Source organism: Megascapheus bottae, chromosome 24, assembly GCF_031878675.1.
Source record: "Megascapheus bottae isolate mThoBot1 chromosome 24, mThoBot2.hap1, whole genome shotgun sequence".
Taxonomy (NCBI): domain Eukaryota; kingdom Metazoa; phylum Chordata; class Mammalia; order Rodentia; family Geomyidae; genus Megascapheus; species Megascapheus bottae.
The window spans coordinates 7,682,913-7,703,631 of NC_143532.1; the positions used below are offsets into that span (position 1 = coordinate 7,682,913).

Below are 20,719 nucleotides of genomic sequence, written 5' to 3' on the forward strand. Positions count from 1 at the left end.
AGTCTTGATCAGCTCAGGAGGTGGTAGGACCCGGGGTGGGTAGGAGGCGCCCTACTGCTCAGGAAACCAAGGGGATGGTGGCAGGGCTGGGGCCAGAGGCCGCAGACCCTCCCTGCGGGCTCTGTTTGGTGTGTGGCTGGGCAGAGCAAAGTCCTGGCCCCTCCCAGGCACCGTGGCCTTCTGAGCCGGGAGTGGGTGCAGGGAAGCTGAGCTCTTCAGGCAAGTGGGACCCCAGAGACCCTGAGGGGACTACATCTGTGGAAAGCGCAGATGCAGAGCCCCTGCCTGCCTGGCAGGGAGGACGTGCGGCCTCTGTCGTACTGTCCAGATTTCATCCTTACCTGGGGTGCTCTATCTCCTCGCAGGTCCTCGTGCCAGTCCTTGAGGTGGGGGGCTGCAGAGACCCCCAAGATACTCCCATGGCACTTGATTTCCAGAGAAGAAAAATGAGACTGCTAGATTGGGGGTGGGAGTGGGGCTGGTACAGCAGGGCAGAGAGCTGGCCCCACTCAAGGGGACACTGCCCATTTTGCAGGGGGTGGAGGCTTGTTCTGGGACTGCCGGGGGGGGGGGCGGCGGAGCTTGTTCTGGTCCTTGCCCAGCCATTTCCTACTTCAGCCCCCTTTCCCTGCAAACCCGGCTATGGACATGGAAAAGGGAGGGAGAGCAGCCCTCTCCTGCCCAACCCTGGCTCTTTGTGCGTGTGTGCATGCGTGTGTGCATGCGTGTGTGCATGTGTTCTCCAGTGTGGGTGTATCCCCTACCCTGGGGCTCCCAGGTCCTGCTAATGGGGCCTCAGGTGCAGACGGGGTGTCCTGTGATTAGCAGAGCCCGGTAGCTCTCTGGAGAGTCCATTTCTCTAATGAACTCCCTAGCCGCAGCCTACTCTGTTTTGCTAACAGAAGAAATGTCTGCTGGCCAGCATGGCTGCTTGCTGTCACCTGACTCTGCAGCAAGAGTGACAAACTGCCCTTGAGCCCTGGGCGTGGGGTCGGGTCCCTAGCTTGTGCTCCCAGCCCTTGCCTTTGCATAGCCGCAGGGGCCTGCAGGGCCTGTGGGGCTGAGGAGGCACTGGGTCTTCCTGGCTCACCTGCCTGCCCGGGGAGTGGGCAGGTAGCTGGGCACAGCCCTTGTCAGCCTTATGGAGCCAGCTCCTACCTAGGAGGCCAAGGGGCTTTGCCGGGTCCCTGCAGCCCCTTCCTGCCTGCTGTTGGAAGGTTCCAGCATCTAAAAAGAGCACTGGACAAGACTCAAGCCTGAGGCGCGGGGAAGGAGATGAGTCTGGAGAGGCTGCTGCATCTCCGCCCCCAGACACGGGGGGGGGGGGGGGGAGGGAATGACACCCACAGAGAGGCCCAGGACACAGCACCAGCCTGCCAGCTCTGCTAGAGTCACAGATGCTCAGAAGCCCAGCTGGCCCAGCTCGCTTTGCTGCCTGGGGGCCTTGCCAGACCTGGGCCACCAGTGACCGCACTGGGCGTGGGAGGGGCTGCCTAGCACATGCCTGCTGCCAGCCGGGCTGGCAGGGTTCACTGAGCCTGAGGGGGTGTGTGTGGGTAGAGCCCCAGTCAACCCTGTCCCAGACATCCCCTTTGATTAGGGAACAAAAGGCCTTTCTGTGAAGAGTCCGGGGAGCTTTGGAGGGTGGTGGGGAGGCTGGCTGGAGAATCCTTTACCAAAGACTGCCTGCAGCCCGCCCCTTCCAGGCTGGGTACTGGCTGAGGACAGTGTGGTTCTGGCTGGGTACCCATCTTAGGGCAGACCCCCCCCCCCCCGGGCCTGTGCTTGCCCTGCCAGGCCACCTCTGCCCCGCGGGGTTCTGTACTTATGTCTGGAGGCACTCTGCCAGTGGCTCGTTCTGTGACTGGTCACTCCCTGCTAGGCAGGCCCTGGTGGAGGGCAGCTAGGGGCTCACAGGAAGGAGGCCAGGACCCCGTAACGGTGGCCCCTTACCTACTGGCAAGACCGGAGCCCAGGCCTCCCCCTGCCTGTCCACTGCCATTCTACCCACATTCTCCCCCTGTCAGAATGTGAGGGGTAGAACCTTCTGGGTCACTTGGCTGTAGAGGCTTCAGTTTCTTAGCCTTTCTTCCAGTTAGCTAGAAACAAAACCTAAAGGTCTAACGTGTGCCAGGGGTATCTCACCCCAGAAGGGCAGAGGGCACACCGGGAGAGAAAACCTGGGCCTCTGCACCCATTCCCTGTGTCCTGGCACGCGTCTCCCCAACACAAGTGACTTCCCTGGGTGCCACAGGGGCGCCAGGTGGACCTAGGGGACTGCTGGTTAAGCACAGTGCTTTGCCCGCAGGTGGCGGTGCCCACCCGCGTGGGCCAGAGCTACGTGTTCGAGGCCTCGCAGCCTGAGCAGGATGCATACGACTTCCCACGCCACCTGCTGGCCCCGGGACCCCAGGACATCTATGACGTGCCTCCTGTTCGAGGGCTGCTTCCCAGCCAGTACGGCCAAGAGGTGGGTGTGGGGCTAGGGAGGGCGGGCAAGGTTGTGGGTGCCTGGGGGCTTTCCACTCCCACCAAACCTAGGTGGCTCTGGCTCTGTGTCACGCCCTCGTTCCATCCCCATTGCCCAGGTGTACGACACGCCTCCCATGGCCGTCAAGGGTCCTGCTGGCCGAGACGCATTGCTGGACGTGTATGACGTGCCCCCCAGCGTGGAGAAGGGCCTGCCAGCTGCCAATCACCATGCGGTGAGCAGTGTGCGGGGGCTGGGGCTGGGGCAAGGGAGCTCAGGAGCAGGCGGGGTCCCGCCACAGGGCAGCAGAATGGCGTGACATCAGGATGGGTGGCATCTCTGTGTGGCTGGCTGCCTTGCGCCCCTGGCTCGTGGGGTGAGCAGATAGGTGACAGCCTTGACTCCATCTGGTCCCCAGGTGTACGATGTTCCTCCGTCGGTGAGCAAGGACGTGCCCGACGGCCCGCTGCTGCGCGAGGAGACCTACGACGTGCCCCCTGCCTTCGCCAAGGCCAAGCCCTTTGACCCAGCCCGCCACCCACTGGTCCTCGCGGTGCCTGCTCAGGACCCCCCGCCCGCCGAGGACGTGTACGACGTGCCTCCCCCCGCTCCTGACCTCTACGACGTGCCCCCGGGCCTGCGGCGGCCTGGCCCTGGCACCTTGTATGACGTGCCCCGGGACCGGGCACTTGCCCCGGAGGTGGCGGACGGTGGCGTGGTGGATGACGGCGTGTATGCTGTGCCCCCACCGGCGGAGCGGGAGGCCCCCTCTGATGCCAAGCGCCTGTCGGCCTCCAGCACGGGCAGTACACGGAGCAGCCAGTCGGCGTCCTCCTTGGAGGTAGCCATGCCGGGCCGGGAGCCCCTGGAGCTGGAAGTCGCCGTGGAGTCCCTGGCACGGCTACAGCAGAGTGTGAGTGCCACCATAGCCCACCTTTTGGACCTGGTGGGCAGTGCCAGTGGATCTGGGAGCTGGCGCGCTACTGCCGAGCCTCCAGAGCCCCCGGTGCAGGACCTGCGGGCAGCCGTGGCCGCAGTCCAGGGCGCCGTCCATGAGCTCCTGGAGTTCTCCCGCAACGCCGTGAGCAACGCCACCCACACTTCTGACCGCACCCTGCATGCCAAGCTCAGCCGGCAGCTACAGAAGATGGAAGACGTGTACCAGACACTGGTGGCCCATGGTCAGGTCCTTGACAGTGGCCGGGGAGGCCCTGGGTTTACCTCTGAAGACCTGGACCGCCTGGTGGCCTGCTCACGGGCTGTGCCGGAGGATGCCAAGCAACTGGCCTCCTTTTTGCACGGCAATGCCTCCCTGCTCTTCAGACGGACCAAAGCCTCTGCCCCAGGGCCAGAGGGGGGCGGCTCCCTACACCCCAACCCCATTGACAAGGCCAGCAGCATCCAGTCGCGACCCCTGCCCTCGCCCCCCAAGTTCACCTCCCAGGACTCTCCAGATGGGCAGTACGAGAACAGTGAGGGGGGCTGGATGGAGGATTATGACTACGTCCACCTGCAGGTGGGTGCCCACACGGCCACGACACGGGCCCCCGCCCCAGTGCTTCTCCACGCTCTTCCGACTCCACAGGGTTCTTCTAGAGGGAGGGGTGGGACCCAGGGAGGTGAAAGGAGGATGCCGTGTGGGTGGAGTGGATGCTCCCTCTCACCCTCTGTGAGTGCCACGCCTGTGCCCAGCCCCTTCCTTTGGGAGCTCCCCTGTTGGGCCCAGTGCCACTGGACCAACTCTGACGAGTGTGTGCTTGTAGCGCCACCTGGTGGACTGCCTGTGCTTTGCATCCCACCGATCTGCTGGCCCTCTTAGCCTAGACCTTGTCTCCCTTCCAGGGGAAGGAGGAGTTTGAGAAGACCCAAAAGGAGCTGCTGGAAAAGGGCAACATCATGCGGCAGGGGAAAGGCCAGCTGGAGCTGCAGCAGGTAAGACCTCCAGCCCTGCTGGGGGACCCTTGACCCAGAGACCAGGCTTCCCCTGAAACAGTGGCCGCTAACAGGCCTCCACCTTGCCTGGGCAGATTCCACCCTGGCCAGTCATTTCCCAACTTGATGATCATCTCCTTCCCCCCCTCCCCCCCCAGTACTGGGTTTGAACTCAGGGCCTCCCACTTGGTAAGCAGGCACTCTACTGTTTAAGGTAGCTCTCACTATACAGCCCAGATTTGTTTGGAAATCCTGGGCTCAAGTCACCCTCCTCCCTCAGTCAACTGAGTTACTGTGAATGTACTACTGCATACCTGGCCTGGGTTGTTTACCATAAAGTTATTACCAGAGCGACGGGGCTGCAGTCCAGTGGTAGTGTGCTTGAAAGGTAGAGTGCCTGAGGCCTGGACTCAATTCTCAGGTCCCAGTAAATAGGTACAGTTAGGTTCTCACAGAGTAATTCTAGACCTAGAAAATACAGAGCGGCGTGAACATGGCTTCCCACGCCACCCGGTGCCTGCCAGCAGTGAGTCTTGGGGGAGTCACACTCTGCCTTGTCCACAACATTTTTCATAGTGTTAAACGTTCTTCATAAATCCTTTTTTAAAGACCACATGATTTCTATTGTTGAATGTTAGCGCTCTACCCGATTTTCTTTATTGTAGATACCGGTGCTCTGTTTTTCTGCAGGCAAAGAGTTTGCTTCATCTTTTCAGTCATTTCCCAAGATAGAAAAGGGGTATTTCTGAAACACTTGAGTGTTTGATTCCTACTATGAGGGAATTTGAAAAATTCAAATACAAGGCCTGGAGTGTAGCCTAGCGGTAAACTGTTTGGCTACTATGCATGAAGCCCTGGGTTCGATTCCTAGGTACCACATACACAGAAAAGCCAGAAATGGTGCTGTGGCTCAAGTGGTAGAATGCTAGGCTTGAGAAAGCCCAAGGACAGTGCCCGGGCCATGAGTTCAAGTCCCAGACTGGCAAAAAAGAAGGAAAGAAAAAGAAATAAGAAAAATTCAAGTACAAACTAATACAAAGACAAAAATATTACCCATCAAGATTGTTTCACCATACTTTCCCTGGGCAAGAAGGGGCAAAGGACACAGCCTGTCCCTTCCCTGAGCCCCGGCCACAAAGGTGTAAGGGGGTCCCCACCATCACCTCCCCACCCCCAGTGAAGCTGACAGTGTAGACAGATGCCTCAGGGGAGCTCGTGCAAAGTCAGTGCAAGGCGTGTAGGAATAGGGGTGTGTTAAAGTTTGAAAGGTAGACTGCCTGTGGCTTTAAGAAATAGACATGGTCTGGGTTGTAGCTCAGTGGCAAAATGCATGCATGCCTTAGCAAGTGCAACATCCTGGGTCTGATCTCCTGCACCAAACAGAAAAGACAAGAGAAATACAGTTTAAAAGGGGGGAGGGAGCAGAGCTCAGGAGTTTGGCCTAGTGGTACAGTGCTTGCCTAGCATGCAAAAAGCCCTGGGTTCGATTCTTCAGTACCACATACACAGAAAAAGCCAGAAGTGGTGCTGTGGGCTCAGGTGGCAGAGTGCTAGCCTACGAGCCTCCCTCTATAATCTTTTTGTTTTTAATGGTGATGGTAGTGGTGGTGGCGCTGGAACTCTGGGCCTGGGCCCTGCTCCCGAGCTCTTCAGTTCAATGCTAGGGTTCTACCACTTGAGCCACAGTGCCACTTCTGGTTTCTGGTGGTTAATTGGAGATAAAGGCCTCACCACCTTTTGTGCTGGGGCTGGCTTTGAGCCTCGATCCTTAGATCTCAGCCTCTTGAGTAGCTAGGATTGCAGGAGTGAGCACTGTGTCCGGCTCGCTGTGTAACCCTCCAGCACTTTTTAGCCCTCGCTCCCGTTGCTGTGGACTTGTTCCCACTTTTACCTGGGTGAACAGTGCTGGGAATGGCTGAGACTGAGTGGGCCGAGAGCCTCACTGGGCCTCTTCCCTGACCTCCCCAGCTGAAGCAGTTTGAACGGCTGGAGCAGGAGGTGTCTCGGCCCATAGACCATGACCTGGCCAGCTGGACACCCGCCCAGCCCCTGGCCCCGGGTGGCACAGGTGGCCTGGGACCCTCGGACCGGCAGCTGCTGCTCTTCTACCTGGAGCAGTGCGAGGCCAACCTGACCACACTGACGGACGCCGTGGAGGCCTTCTTCACCGCCGTGGCCACCAACCAGCCGCCCAAGATCTTCGTGGCCCACAGCAAGTTCGTCATCCTCAGCGCCCACAAGCTGGTGTTCATCGGGGACACGCTGTCCCGGCAGGCCAAGGCGGCCGCCGTGCGCAGCCAGGTCACGCACTACAGCAACCTGCTCTGCGACCTGCTGCGGGCCATCGTGGCCACCACCAAGGCCGCGGCCCTGCAGTACCCGTCGCCCGCTGCCGCCCAGGACATGGTGGACAGGGTCAAGGAGCTGGGCCACAGCACCCAGCAGTTCCGCAGGGTGCTGGGCCAGCTGGCGGCCGCTTGAGAGCTCGTGAGGAGGGGAGGCAGGGAGAGTGGCAATGCCTGAGTTGTACACCAGGCACCAACTAAGAGCGTGCAGCCAGTGTCACGCAGGCTTGGGGACAGGCACCCCAGCTGGGCCGCGGGCCCCGTGTCCGTGGCTGTCCAGGCTTTGTACATATTGATGCCGGGCGGGCGGGGGGGCAGCGCCTCCTCCGGCACTGAGGGGCGCTGGCCACTGCTCTTCCCCAGAAGGCGCTGAGGGCCAGGGGCCCGGGCCAGGCCAGCCCAGGACTCCTGGACACACAGGTGCAGCGGCCCCGCTCACCTCTGCACCCGGGGAAATCCTCAACAACTATTTTTCCTAACTGATTTTCCAATCATTTGACTAATTGCCTACATTGAATAAAAGTTTAAGAGGTAAAGTAACTTGGTGAGAGGGCCTGGGTGGGGCGAGGACCTCAGTGGACCTGGGCTTCAGGGGAGGTGACTGGAGTGACACTGGGTGGGCGAGGGGACAGGGGTCTCTTCAGAAGGCTGGCACTGGGGGAGGCCGCTGTGTTGTGCAGAGCGCGGCGGGGTGGAGGGGGAGCTGTCAGCCATGAGGGCCTGACCTGGAGGTCCGTGGGGTCAAATGCTCACAAGGATTGTTTGCTCTGTTTGCTGTTTTTTGTTTTGTTCTCTGCCATGCAGAGACTTGGACAAAGAGCCCGGGTACTGACCCGAGCTCAGGGCTGGCGCTCTATCACTGGAGTCACGTCTCCACTTCCAGCTTTAGTAGAGGGGTGGCCTGTGGATGTTCCTGGCAGACTTTGAACCAGCATCCTCAGGCTCAGCCTTCTGAGCAGGAGGACAGGCAGGGGTCTCGGGCGCCTGAGGTTTGTCTTCTGCACTGTCCGTGTGTTCATGGTGATTGACTGTCGTGCCGTGGGCATGAACGGGAGAGGCTGTGAGCACTGAGGATGGCGCCGTGCCCTCCCCATCAGCCTTCCCAAGGTACCCAGAGGCTGTTGTGCCTAACTGCGGCCCCTCCCCCCCACCCCCACCAGTGACCTGCACCTAGATCACACACGCCAGCCACCATAAGGTGACACTTCTTGCAGGGGGACAGGTCTGGGAGGGGCAGTGTTGTGTCCATGTACGTGCAGGCTTGGCGTGGCGGCGATGCAGGCCGGGCTGCTGTCCTGGCTGTGGCTGGGATAGGATAGGAACGGAGCAAGCCAGGGTGTGGCCTTCCCTCACCATCGCCCTGCTGGCCAGGCCTTGGGCTGCCAGGGCCATGAGGCCTGGGCTCTGGCTCTGCAGGGGCCTGGGAAGGAGGCCACTCTGGAGCTGCCAGCCTGGGGAAGAATCCACACCACAAGTGTGTGTGCAGTGACTCTGCTCTGGAAGGCCTCAGCACGCACACAGGTGCCAGCTGCCACCCCTAGGGTGGAAAGGCCAGGCCACCACGGTCACACCCCCCACATCCTGGCAGCTAGCTTATCCCCCTTTCATCTGCCTGTGACCTTCTGACCAGCCAGCTGATGGGAAAGGGACAAGAGGTGCCGCCCTCCCAGAGCCTCCCACCCCCAGCCTGGCCCAGCCCAGTGGTCCAAGGTCAGGACCAGAGGAGGCCCCAACAAAAGCCAACATCACTGCTGAGGGCTAATGAGTTCATTGAGGCTTGGGGGAGAAGCAAACAGGAGGAGCTGAGAGGCGAGGGCGGGGCTGTGGCTCAGTTGTTCTTCAGGGTCTCCTTCACCCAGGGCAGCAGTGCTGTGATGCGGGTAAACACAGCTGGCATATTGGCAATGCATTGAGGACTGCCCCAGGACACGATGCCCACCTGGCTCCAGACTCCCCCTTTCTCACACACCAGGGGGCCGCCAGAGTCGCCCTGCAGGGACAGGGACACAAGGTTTGGGTTTGTCCTGTAGGCAGCCTGGCCTCTGCTCCTGGCTCCCAGAGGCCCCTCCATGGCCTGACCCCAGCAGGCCTCTGCCTGCCTTCCCGGTGGGTTGTGAGAGATCTCAGCAGCTGCTTCTGGGTGGAAATTTCTGGAAGTCTGTGCTCCCCCATCTCCGGGGAGAGTCCAGGAGAAAACTCAGTGCAGCTGGGTGCAGGACATGGAAGCACAGGGGGGGCTGGCTGTGGCTGTGCAGGGCAGGGCGGCTGCGGCCTGGAGCCCGGGGTCTGCAGTGTCCCCTGTCCAGGCTATGCCCAGCTCAACTCCCAGAGCCGCCATTCACACGCACACTGAGCGAACTCTGCAGGGTGGCAGCTGAGACTGGACTTGCAGCCTTCACCCCTGCTGAGGTGGTTGGTGACCCTGCAGGAGCCCAGCCCCCTCACCCCTACTGGACAGCCACGTGTAGAGAGGAGACAGCGGGCAGAGCCCAGGGCCGCACCATGCAGGGGGAGGTCCCATGTCCTCCAGCGCAGATCATGTCGTCTGTGACGTTTTTGCCCCAGTACTCCTGACATTCAGGAGTGGACACGAGGGGCAGCACGGCCTGCTGCAGCCTGTACCAACTCTCAGGTTCTGGAAGGGCAAAGGAGCGCCTGCTCACTGCTCAGTCCTGCCCAGCCTGGCAGCTCCCACCATCACCCAGCGGACAACGTACTCACTGGGCAAGAGTGTGTCGCCCCAGCCAGTGATGACACACGGTGTCCCGGGAGGAAAGTCAGCCGCGTCACAGGCCAGGCACACGGGAGACACAGTTTTGGTGAAGCGGGCCGGTGTGGCCAGCTTAATCAGGGCGATGTCGTTGTGGACCGGATCTATGCTGGCCTCGGGGTTAGGGATGACCTGTGAAGGAGACCAGAGCCCATGCGAGGCCAAAGGAAGAGCCCAGGCCCTGGGGTCTTCCAGGAACCCCCTCCTTCCCGGTGGCCCGTCCAGCAGGCCAGGCTACCTCTTCAATGTCCAACACCTGGACGTCCTCCTCATCGGAATCCAGGTCATATTCCCCCGCCACCACCTTGTCTTCTCTCCTACAAGTAGGGGTGAGATGGGAGAGGAGCCTGCTCCCCTCCTCCACCATCTACACCCCCAGGTGGCCAAGAACTTACGTGACCATACAGTGGGCAGCTGTGACCACCCAGTACTCACTGATCAGGGCACCTCCGCAGAAGTAGATGCCACCTTTGTACTGGAGAAGAGAAAGAAGGGGGTACTCGAACCCACCAGCAGAGCAGCTGTGCTGGCAGCCACCCATGTTGTGCCACAGGCCCAGAATCTCCTCCTCACCTGAATGTACACCATCCAGGGCCAGGAGCCAGGGACGGCGTCCTCCCCACCGACCACCCTGGATAGGCCACTCACCACAGGAGGAATGGCAGGGGTGCCACAGCCTGGGGACGAGGAGGTGATAGCCAAGGTTGGCACTGGGGACCCGACCAGGTCTCCCCTCCTTCCACCTCCTGTCTCCTCCCAGACTTGGGGGATCCCAGCCATCTCCTCCATCCCATCCCTGAAAAGTCAGTCTCCCCCTCCCCTGCCCCCTCCAAACCTGAAACCCCACAGATGCAGCTGAGTGTGAGGCAGTCAGGACCCAGGTCAGAGGACGCCCATTCCTGCACCGGGCCCAGCTCCACTTCCACTGAAAAAGTCAAAGCAAATCACAACTTGAGGAAGGCGAGGTGGTCAGCAGGGCCCATGGCTGCCGTGTCCACGCAGACAGAGGGTCTGTGCACAGCACGGCACAGTTGCCACCCTCTCCCAGGTGCCAGAGGCTGAGACCATGAGCAAAGCTCCCTCCATTCAGGGACCCCGAGGCCCTGAGTAAAGAGAGCTTTCAAAGAGGAGCTTCTAGTGGCCTCCCATCTGTCAGCCCAGCTCCTGAGGAAGCTGAGCGCAGAGGCTCATGGTTCCACGTCAGCCTGGCAGGAAAGCACCTGAGATTCTCATCTCCATGGCACCCGCCAGGTGGAGCTGTGGCTCACACGGCAGAGCACCAGCCTTGAGCAGAAAAGCTCAGGATCAGTGCCCAGGCCCTGAGGCCCAGTTCCAGGAGCAACTCCAACAGCAGACCCAGAAAGACAACCGCCAACAGCTTCAAGATGCCAAGGGGAGGAGTTGAAGGGGATGAGCCACCACCGTCCCTTCAGTGTCGTCCCTGTCCCCTGCACGGTCCACCTCTCTCCTCCTCTGGAGGACACAGAGTGACTGGGCAGGGATGGAGAGTGGGGTGCCAGCTGCCAGGTTCTGAGGGGATTTGGGGAGCAGGGGGAGCTGGGATGTGTGTCATTGTCCCAGTGCCCACCACAGCCATGAGGCCAGTGAGAGGAGAAGAGGACAGGGACTGGCTCAGGCTCACGACACAGTGCCCAGCCAAACCAGCCTGAAATGCGGTGAGAGAACCAACCTTCCTGTCCTCCGAAGGCAGCGCCCAAGAGAGCCCAGCAGCAGAGGAGCCAGAGGCACAGCATGGCGAGGCCCCACACAGGTGCAGTCTACCTGCCGGGCTCCTGCTATATACCAGCCTGCAGCTGGTATCTGAGACCTGAGTGCAGAAGCCTCTTCTGGGCGAGTGTCCAGTGGGCAGAATGTGCCAGAGCAGGGCACGGGATCCTGGGATGGCAGCAGCTGCCGTCCACCGCTGAGCTGAGGCCAAGGGCTCAGGGCCATGGTGGGCTGGACAGCGGGGCTGGACCCATGGCTGTGTGCTACAGCCCTGCTGGCCGGGTGGGTTGAACTCACTCAAGGTGTGTCCTAGCCTCGAGGGCTCCAGCTGGAGCAGCTGGATTGTTGGGTGATCTTGGACTAAGGAGGTTCCCTTCCCCTCGGGCTCATGGCGTCCTGGGGCCCCTCGAGCTGCATGGAGCAGCCATGGAGGTCTTGTTATCTGAATCAGGTGATTGCAGGGGAGCAGCGAAGCACTGGTCCTTCTCTGGTTGACATGGTGAGTGGGTTGCTGGCAGTTGTGGAACTGAAGGAGAATACTGGGGTGAGGTGGCCGTGAGATGAACGCCCCACAGGCGCAGGAGCGCCTTTCCCTGGCTGCTTTTGACTTCCCTCGTGGGACCAGAGCTTTTCTCCTCCCTGCAGGGGCCAGTGCGCTGGTTCTCTCACAGGTTTCAGTGACAGACTCTGGGCAACCTTGGGCCACTCCCTTCCTCTGTGTCTCTTCCCCTTTTGGTTCCAGTCCTGGGATTTGAACTTGGGAATGAGTTGGACACTGTACCTGCACTGGTTGGCTGGGGTGGTTAGGGTGTCGTTTGTTTCTGCTCATGGCTGCTGTTCTTCCACTTGAGCTGTCACAGTTCCACTTCTGGCTTTTCCGTAGTTCACTGTAGCTTGGATTACAGGCATTAGCCCCCGAGACTGACTGCACTTGTCATTCCGGAGCTGGGAGCCGTTCATGGCCCTGGCTCAGTTTAGAAAATGGTCTAAGGAGGAAGAGTCAGCCGCACATTTCAGGCGGAACAGCAGGACCGCAAACATGCTGTGTCCTGCCTGAAGGAAGCCACACTGTCACCCATTGCTCACCAGGCCCCTCCCGAAGAGACCAAAGGACACCAGCGCCCCGTTCAGAAAGCCTGCTTGGGAGAAGGAATAGAAAAAGCAGTTGGCTTGTTTTTGTTTCGTGGTTGGTTGTGGGGCTTGAACTCTGGGCTGGACACTGTCCCTGAGCCTCTTTATTTATGCTCAAGGCTAGTAGCACTGTGTCACTTGAGCAAAGCACCACTTCTGTTTGCTTGTTTTTAAAAGTAAATTATGGTGCCAGGAGTTTGGCCTAGTGTAGAGTGCCTGCCTAGCAAGCATGAAGACCCAAGTTCAATTCCTTGGTACCACATACATAGAAAAATACAGAAATGGTGCTGTGGCCCAAAGTAAATTATCCATCACCACCATCCATTAAGTTGTAATGATTTCATTGATTATTATTGATAACAATGCCAGAAGGTCCATTTTCTTTTTCTTTTTTTTGGTGGGGTTTGAACTGTGGACCTGGGTGCGATCCCCGAGCTCTTCAGCTCAAGGCTCTCACTCTACCCCTGGAGCCACAGCGCCACTTCCAGTGTTGTCATGGTCAACTGGAGAGAAGAGTCTCACGGACTTTCATGCCTGGGCTGGCTTTGAATCGTGAGCCTCAGACCCCAGACTCCAGAGTCGGCAGGATTCCAGGTGTGAGGCGCCTGGAGAAAGTCCACTCTTCGGGGACATTTGTCACAGCATTGTGCACTGAGGAGACTGAGATGTGAAGATGACAGGTTTGAAGCCACCCTGGGCAGGAATGTCTGCGGGACTCTTACTTCCAGGTACTGGACAGAAAAGCCAGAAGAGAAAGAGTGGCTCACAGAGTAGAGGTCTAGCCATGAGGGAAGAAGTCAAATGAGAGTGAGGAGGACAGAGTCTGGGTAACTGCATGGGGGAGGGGGGAGGAGAAGGGCAGAGGGAGGGAGGAAAGAGAGAAGGGGAGGGAGGGAAGGAGGGGAAATGGGAGGATGAGGAGGGAATTAGGGAGAAAGACAAGAAGGAAAGACAGAAGGAAGGCAGACAAAGAAAAGGAAGAAGGAAAGAAAGAGAAAAGTTTTGAAACAGCTAAGGGGTCTTAGGATGGGAAGTGGCTGGGGCAGCCAGCGGGGGGAAGTGGGGACTGCGGGGGATCAGGCCCCTGGGGAGAACCCTCTGCTCTGGAGAAGTTTAGTCCAGGGCAGCAGGCATGGTGGGGGAGGAGGAGGAGCAGCCCAAGGAGCCCAGATGAGGCTGGGAAGGAAGGAGCAGGTGCAGCTGTGCTGGTCCCGCCCTCGAGGGCCCCGCCCCTCTCCATCCCATGGACTCCCAGCCCTGGGAACCCCCAGCTGGCCATGGCAGTCCAGCCAGTGTCCCGCAGGCTTGGGACAGGCACCCCAGCTGTGCTGGGGGCCCGGTGTCCTTGGCTGTCCTGGCTTTGTACATATTGATGACAGGTGGGGGGGCAGGGCCTCTTCAGGGTACTGAGGCAGGGCACTGGCTGAGCCTGGGCCAGGCCAGGCTGGCACCAGCCAAGGACTCCTGGACCCACAGGTGCAGCAGCGCGGTCACCTCTGCACCCGAGGAAATCCTCAACAACTATTTTTCCTAACTGATTTTCCAATCATTTGACTAATCGCCTACATTGAATAAAAGTTTAAGAGGCCAAGTAACTTGGTGAGAGGGGAGAGGGGAGAAGGGAGAGGGGAGAGGTGAGAGGTGAGAGGGCCTGGCGGGGGGCGGGGGCCTCAGTGGACTTGGTCTTCAGGGGAGGTGACTGGAGTGACACCGGGTGGGTGAGGGGAAGGAGGTCCCTTCAAAGGAAACTGAGGTGGGAACTGGGGGTGAGGCCCCAGGGTGGGGTGGAGCGGGCTTCCCAGTTCTTCCCCCTTCCCCACCCTCCCCCTACCCCACCACTACTCTGGAATTTCTGCTAAGAGCCTGGGCACTGCCCTGAGCACTGGACCCTGCGGTCACATCTTTACTTCCAGCTCTCTTCTGAGGTGAAGCTCATTGGCACCAAGGGTGTGGTGGACCTTCCTGCCCAGACTGGCTTTGAACCACAGTATTCAGGTCTCAGTCTCCTGAGTGGCTAGAAGCCCTGGTGGGAACCCCTGGGGTCTACTGCAAGGTTTGCTTCTTGCCCCTGTCAGGGTGTGCGATGATGACTTAGCACTGGAAGAAGAAATCCAGGAAAGGCCCGGGAGAGTTGCTAGTGACCAGCGAGGGTGAGGACAGCGCCCTCAGCCTCCCCTTCCATCACACCAGGGGTGTTGTCCCTCAGCTGTGGCCGCTCTCCCCTCCTCCAGGCTCCTGAAGGACACGGACAGCCTCCTGGCCAGAGGTCAGCTGCCCTGGCTCCACAGAGTGGCTCTACTTGGGAGGGGACAGGGCTGGGGCGATGGTGCCCACAGACACTGGCTCTTGTGTCACCCTCCATGGACATGCAGACTGGCATGGCTGGGATGAGGACAGGGTGGTGTCTGGCACACTGCTGTCCTGGCTGTGGCTGGGGAGAGGGAGAACAGCTTCTGCCTGCCGCTTCTAGAATTTTCTTTTGAGCACACTGCCTAGGTGGGGAGGAATCCACACCACAGGTGTGTGTGCAGAGACTCTCCCTGCACTCTCCCTCACCGCCACCCCACAGCAGGGCCTCTGAGCATGAGTGCAGGGGCCAACAGCCGTGTCCAATGGGGATGGGGTGGGGAGGCCAGGCTGCCGTGGTCCTGCCCATTACGCCCTGGCAGCTCGCTTACCCCCCTATTTCAGAAGGACTGCCCTTCTGACCCCTCAACTGATGGGGTGTAGGCACTCTCCCAGACACCCTGACCACCCGGTGTGGCTCAATCCACTTTACATCAGTGAAGGTTCAAACTCAGGAGCAGACAACTCAGACAACACTGATGGCAGTGGAGCGTTTATTGAGGGCGGTTGGAGAGCCGGGTAAGAGGGAATTCAAAGATTCAGAGCAGCGCTGTGGTTCAGTTAGCCCTCACGGTGTCCTTCACCCAGGACAGCAGCGCAGTGATGCGGGTAAACACAGCTGGAATGTTGGGGTCGCATTCAGGGCTGCCCCAGGACACGATGCCCACCTGGATCCAGATTCCCCCCCTCTTACACACCAGGGGGCCGCCAGAGTCATTCTGTAGGGAAAAGAAAGGGAGGCATTGGTTTTGTCCTGCAAGCATCCCGGCCTCTGCTCCTGGCTCCCAGAGGCCCCTCCATGGCCTGACCCCAGCAGGCCTCTGCCTGCCTTCCCGGTGGGTTGTGAGAGATCTCAGCAGCTGCTTCTGGGTGGAAATTTCTGGAAGTCTGTGCCCCCCCATCTCCGGGGAGAGTCCAGGAGAAAACTCAGTGCAGCTGGGTGCAGGACATGGAAGCACAGGGGGGGCTGGCTGTGGCTGTGCAGGGCAGGGCGGCTGCGGCCTGGAGCCTGGGGTCTGCAGTGTCCCCTGTCCAGGCTGTGCCCAGCTCAACTCCCAGAGCCGCCATTCACACACACACTGGGCGAACTCTGCAGCGTGGCAGCTGAGACTGGACTTGCAGCCTTCACCCCTGCTGAGGTGGTTGGTGACCCTGCAGGAGCCCAGCCCCCTCACCCCTACTGGACAGCCATGTGTAGAGAGGAGACAGCGGGCAGAGCCCAGGGCCGCACCATGCAGGGGCCTGTCCCTTGTCCTCCAGCGCAGATCATGTCGTCTGTGACGTTTTTGCTCCAGTACTTCAGGCAGTCAGACTCGGACACGAGGGGTATCTTGGCCTGTTGCAGCGTGTTTGAATTCTCACTGCCTAGAAGGGCGGGGCATTGAGGAGTTAGTGCCTGGCACCCAGCTTGGCCAAGCAGCTCCCACCTCCGCCAGCCCCAGGGCAAGCTGCTCACTCTCGTGAGTCCAGCCCCAGCCTGTTATGAAGCACGGGGTCCCCGGTGGGAAGTCAGCCGCGTCACAGGCCAGGCACACGGCAGACACAGTGTCGGTGAAGCGGGCCGGTGTGGCCAGCTTAATCAGGGCAATGTCAGCGTGCAGAGGAAATATACTGGCATCGGTGTGATTGAACACCTGTGGATGAGAACAGAGCTCCACGTGAGGCTGAGGAAGGCCCCACAGTGTGCACACGTCTGGGGGCTGTGCCTTCCCCGTGCCCCGTCCAGCAGCCCGGGTTACCTGTGCAATCTCCAGAACCTGGGCGGTGGCGTCAAGGGGATCCAGGTGAATAGTGCCCGCCACCACCTTTTCAATCTTACTAGGCATTGAGATGAGCAGAGGTGAGATGGGAGAGTGGGCCTGCTCCCTCCTCCACCCTGCAGAGCCCCCGGGCTGCCGGCCTTACTCAAACATGCAGTGGTACGCAGTGAGCACCCATTCCTTGCTGATCAGTGTCCCCGCACACAAGTGATTGCCATCGTTGTCCTGTGGGAGAAAAATGGGAGGGTCACAAGTCCCTGGGGCAGCACCCCATGCTCACCGCCACCCACCCTGCCACCCATGTCCCTCTCACCTGCAGAGATACCATCCAGGGCCAGCAGCCAGGAAGAGCGTCCTGCCCATTGATAACCCTGGGCGGGCCACTGACCACAGGAGGCTTGGCACGTTTCCCACAGCCTGGGAACGAGGGGGTGACAGCCAAGGTTGGCCTTGGGGACCCACCCAGGACTCCCCTCCTCCCACCTCCTGTCTCCTCCCAGCCTTGGGGGATCCCAGCCATCTCCTCCATCCCATCCCTGAATAGTCAGTCTTCCCCCTCCCCTCCCCCCTCCAAACCTTTAATCCCACAGAAGCAGCTGAGAATGAGGCGGCCAGGACCCAGGTCAGAGGACGCCCATTCCTGCACCGGGCCCAGCTCCACTTCCACTGAAAAAGTCAAAGCAAATCACAACTTGAGGAAGGCGAGGTGGTCAGCAGGGCCCATGGCTGCCGTGTCCACGCAGACAGAGGGTCTGTGCACCGCACGGCGCAGCTGCCACCCTCTCCCAGGTGCCAGAGGCTGAGACCATGAGCAAAGCTCCCTCCATTCAGGGACCCTGAGGCCCTGAGTAAAGAGAGCTTGAGGGGCCGGGAGTTTGGCCTAGTGGTAGAGTGCTTGCCTAGCATGCATGAAGACCCGGGTTCGATTCCTCGGCACCACATACACAGAAAAAAGCTAGAAGTGGTGCTGTGACTCAAGTGGTAGAGCTCTAGCCTTGAGAAAGTCCAAGGACAGTGCTCAGGCCCTAAGCTCAAGCCCAGGACTGGCAAAAAAAAAAAAAAAAAAAAGAGAGCTTGAGCTCAGGGCCTGAGCACTGTCCTTGGACTTTCTCAAGGCTAGAGCTCTACCACCTGAGCCTCAGCACCACTTCTGGCTTTTTTGTATGTATGTGGTACCAAGGAATCAAACCCAGGTCTTTGTGCATGCTAGGCAAGCACTCTAACCACTAGGCCAAACTCCCGGCCCAAAGAGAGCTGTCAAAGAGGAGCTTCTAGTGGCCTCCCATCTGTCAGCCCAGCTCCTGAGGAAGCTGAGCGCAGAGGCTCATGGTTCCATGTCAGCCTGGCAGGAAAGCACCTGAGATTCTCATCTCCATGGCACCCGCGAGGTGGAGCTGTGGCTCACATGGCAGAGCACCAGCCTTGAGCAGAAAAGCTCAGGATCAGTGCCCAGGCCCTGAGGTCCAGTTCCAGGAGCAACTCCAACAGCAGACCCAGAAAGACAACCACCAACAGCTTCAAGATGCCAAGGGGAGGAGTTGAAGGGGCTGAGCCACCACCGTCCCTTCAGTGTCGTCCCTGTCCCCTGCACGGTCCAGCTCTCTTGTCCTGACAGGGATGGAAAGTGGGGTGCCAGCTGCCAGGTCCTGAGGGGATTTGGGGAGCAGGGGGAGCTGGGACGTGTGTCATTGTCCCAGTGCCCACCGCAGCCATGAGGCCAATGAGGGGAGAAGAGGACAGGGACTGGCTCAGGCTCACGACACAGTGCCCAGCCAAACCAGCCTGAAATGGGGTGAGGAACCAACCTTCCTGCCCACCGAAGGCAGCGCCCAAGAGAGCCCAGCAGCAGAGGAGCCAGAGGCACAGCATGGCGAGGCCCCACACAGGTGCAGTCTACCTGCCGGGCTCCTGCTATATACCAGCCTGCAGCTGGTATCTGAGACCTTGAGTGCAGAAGCCTCTTCTGGGCAAGTGTCCAGTGGGCAGAATGTGCCAGAGCAGGGCACGGGATCCTGGGATGGCAACAGGTGCCGTCCACCACTGAGCCCAGGCCCAGGGCTCAGAGCCACAGTGGGGCTGGACAGGGGGCCTGGACCCATGGCTGTGTGCTACAGCCCTGCTGCTGGGTGACTGGGTCTAGCGGCTCCTGTCTCAGCCCCAGCCTAGTGGTTGGAGGTGTAGAGGACCCCAGAGGAGCTGTAAAGATTTTGGTTTCTTCCAGAAGCCCTGGGCCGCTGGAGGACCAGGCCTTCCCTCCATGGTACAGCAGAGGCTCAGGTGGAGGCCTGGTGTGGGGTCTGGTGCTGAGGATGGATCCCAGAGGCCAGAGAAGACTCCACTCCAGGTGTGTTCTAGCCATGAGGGCTGTGGGTGGAGAGCTGGATGGTCAGGTGCTCCTGGACTAAGCAGGTTCCCTTCCCCTAGGAGCACATGGCATCCTGGGACCCACGGTGTCCATGGCCCAGCCCGGGCGTCTTGTTATATCAACATAATTGTTAGAGCACCCCATAATTGCTGGTAAAGTTTGGATCAAGTGATCACAGGATTGAAGGGAAATGCGGGTTCAACTTGGATTGACAGGGTAAGTTGTTTCCTGACAATTTCAGAGCTGAGGGGCAGGAGAGGCTGGCAGGAGTAGGATGAGAGCCCCAGAGGCACAGGGCTCATCTCCATGGTTGCTTTTAATTTCTCAGGGTGGTGACCCTGGTGTTGTTTCTAGCATAGGTTTCACTGCCAGACAGCCAGGGGACCTTGGGTCAATAACTTTCACTCTTCTAATTTTTCCTCTTTTTTGTTTTGTGCCAATCCTGGCACTTGAATTCAGGGCCTGGACACACCCCCATATGTTGTTATTATTATCATTACTACTAGTAGTAGTTGTTGTTGTTGTTGATCAGTGGACTTGAACTCTGGGCCTGGGCATTGTCCCTGAGCTCTTCAGCTCAGGACTACAGCTCTACCACTTGAGCCACAGCACCACCTCTTGTTTTCTGCCTGTCTATTGGAGATATGAGTTGCATGCACTTCCATGCCTGGGCTGGCTTTGAATGGCAGTGCTTAGATCTCAGCCTGCAGAGTAGCTAGGATTCCAGGGGTCATCCTCCAGCCCCAGGCCCTATGCCTTATTTTGGTATTTTTTTTTTCAAGGCTGGCTGTCTCCCACGTGAGCCACAGGTCCTGCTCTGGCTGTTCCATAGTCGCGTGGAGAAAAGAGTCAAACACACACGCTTTCCTCAGCCCTCAGTGTCCTGATGAGCTAGGATTACAGCCAGGAGCCACCAGAGCCAGATGCATTTGTCTTACTGAAACTAATCGCCTGTTCACACCTCAGCCTCATTTTAGAGATGTTCTGGATCCTCTGTCCTGCTCTTCCTTCCTTCCCTTTCTTTTCCTTTAACCTCTCTCTCTCTCGCTCTTGCTCTCTCTCTCTCTCTCCCTCCCTCCCTCTCTCCCTCCTTCCCTCCCTCCCTTTCACCCTCCCTTCCAGCTTGGGGCTTCAATTCAGGCCCTGAGCACTGTCCTTGGACTTTCTCAAGGCTAGAGCTCTACCAGTGGAGCTACAGCACCACTTCTGGCCTTTTTCTATGTATGTGGTACCTAGGATTCGAACCCAGGTCTTGGTGCATGCTGGGCAAGCACTCTTCCACTACACCAGATTCCTAGCCTCCCTCTCTCCTTTCTTTGCCCTTCTCCTTGTCAGGTGGCCCTGGGAACCTGCAGCTGGCCATGAGTGTCCAGCCAGTGTCCCACAGACTTGGGGACAGGCAGTCCCAGGGTTCTGCAGGCCAGTGTCCTTGGCTGTCAAGGTCGTGTTCCTTTTGATGACTGGCAGTGGGCAGCGCCTCTCTGGGCCGTGAAGCAGGCGCCCACTGAAGCTGCAGCTCCTCCCAGCAGGCGCTGAGGCCCAGGGCCGGCACCTGCCTCTGGAATGCTGGACAGACAGCTGCAGCGCCTTGAGGGTCTCCACACCAGGAGAAAAGCCTCAAGAACTGTTTTTCCTGGTGGATTTTCCAGTCCTTAGACTAACAGTCGACATTTAATAGAAGTTGAAGAGGCCAAGCAATCTTCTGAAATGTGAGAGATGGGAAGGCATGGGGTGGGGGAGGGGGGCCTCAGCCCTCGTCTGCCTCAGTGGACCCAGGCTCAGGGCAGGTGACTGGAGTGAGACACATGTGGACAAGGAGTAAACAGTCACTTCAGAAGGAAACCAAGGCCTGGGTGGAGGGGTGAGGCCACT

General features: G+C 59.3%; 3 protein-coding genes across 4 annotated transcripts in view; 1 reads left to right on the top strand and 2 right to left on the bottom strand.

Moving 5' to 3' along the window:
- Positions 1-7,346, top strand: part of Bcar1 (BCAR1 scaffold protein, Cas family member) — a 32,879-nt gene extending 25,533 nt beyond the window's left edge. The window contains exons 3-7 of one of the 2 annotated variants that reach the window (XM_090357268.1): positions 2,309-2,470; positions 2,589-2,705; positions 2,889-3,986; positions 4,313-4,402; positions 6,371-7,345. In XM_090357268.1, coding sequence (XP_090213394.1) covers positions 2,309-2,470; positions 2,589-2,705; positions 2,889-3,986; positions 4,313-4,402; positions 6,371-6,883 — 1,980 coding nt within the window. In that variant the 3' untranslated portion in view covers positions 6,884-7,345. Of the gene's footprint in view, positions 1-2,308; positions 2,471-2,588; positions 2,706-2,888; positions 3,987-4,312; positions 4,403-6,370 lie in introns of both variants that reach the window. The other variant, XM_090357267.1, reaches the window with a different exon arrangement.
- A 1,159-nt stretch (positions 7,347-8,505) lies between these two features.
- On the bottom strand, positions 8,506-11,271 carry LOC150046857 (chymotrypsinogen B-like). The gene is made up of 7 exons (XM_090357272.1): positions 11,208-11,271; positions 10,091-10,194; positions 9,913-9,992; positions 9,756-9,834; positions 9,469-9,649; positions 9,249-9,382; positions 8,506-8,737 (listed from the first exon to the last, which is right to left on the bottom strand). The coding sequence occupies exons 1-7, from the start codon at positions 11,269-11,271 to the stop codon at positions 8,576-8,578; spliced, it is 804 nt and encodes a 267-aa protein (XP_090213398.1). The 3' UTR covers positions 8,506-8,575.
- A 3,931-nt stretch (positions 11,272-15,202) lies between these two features.
- On the bottom strand, positions 15,203-16,810 carry LOC150046858 (chymotrypsinogen B-like). Its single transcript, XM_090356978.1, has 5 exons — positions 16,796-16,810; positions 16,628-16,707; positions 16,179-16,540; positions 15,954-16,087; positions 15,203-15,441 (listed from the first exon to the last, which is right to left on the bottom strand). Exons 1-5 carry the CDS (start codon positions 16,808-16,810, stop codon positions 15,280-15,282), a joined length of 753 nt encoding a protein of 250 aa, XP_090213104.1. The 3' UTR covers positions 15,203-15,279.
- Between the last annotated feature and the right edge of the window lie 3,909 nt (positions 16,811-20,719).

What these genes read in the sequence shown, in the direction of transcription:
- LOC150046857 (XM_090357272.1), bottom strand. Translation starts at nt 11,271, where the DNA reads ATGCTGTGCCTCTGGCTCCTCTGCTGCTGGGCTCTCTTGGGCGCTGCC. An exon ending in AGGTGTTGGACATTGAAGAG is followed by an intron (nt 9,650 to 9,755) that starts GTAGCCTGGCCT and finishes TCTCCTTCACAG; the next exon opens with GTCATCCCTAACCCCGAGGC. An exon ending in ATGGGACCTCCCCCTGCATG is followed by an intron (nt 8,738 to 9,248) that starts GTGCGGCCCTGG and finishes CTGTCCCTGCAG; the next exon opens with GGCGACTCTGGCGGCCCCCT.
- LOC150046858 (XM_090356978.1), bottom strand. An exon ending in GCGTACCACTGCATGTTTGA is followed by an intron (nt 16,541 to 16,627) that starts GTAAGGCCGGCA and finishes CTCAATGCCTAG; the next exon opens with TAAGATTGAAAAGGTGGTGG. An exon ending in AAGGGACAGGCCCCTGCATG is followed by an intron (nt 15,442 to 15,953) that starts GTGCGGCCCTGG and finishes TTTTCCCTACAG; the next exon opens with AATGACTCTGGCGGCCCCCT.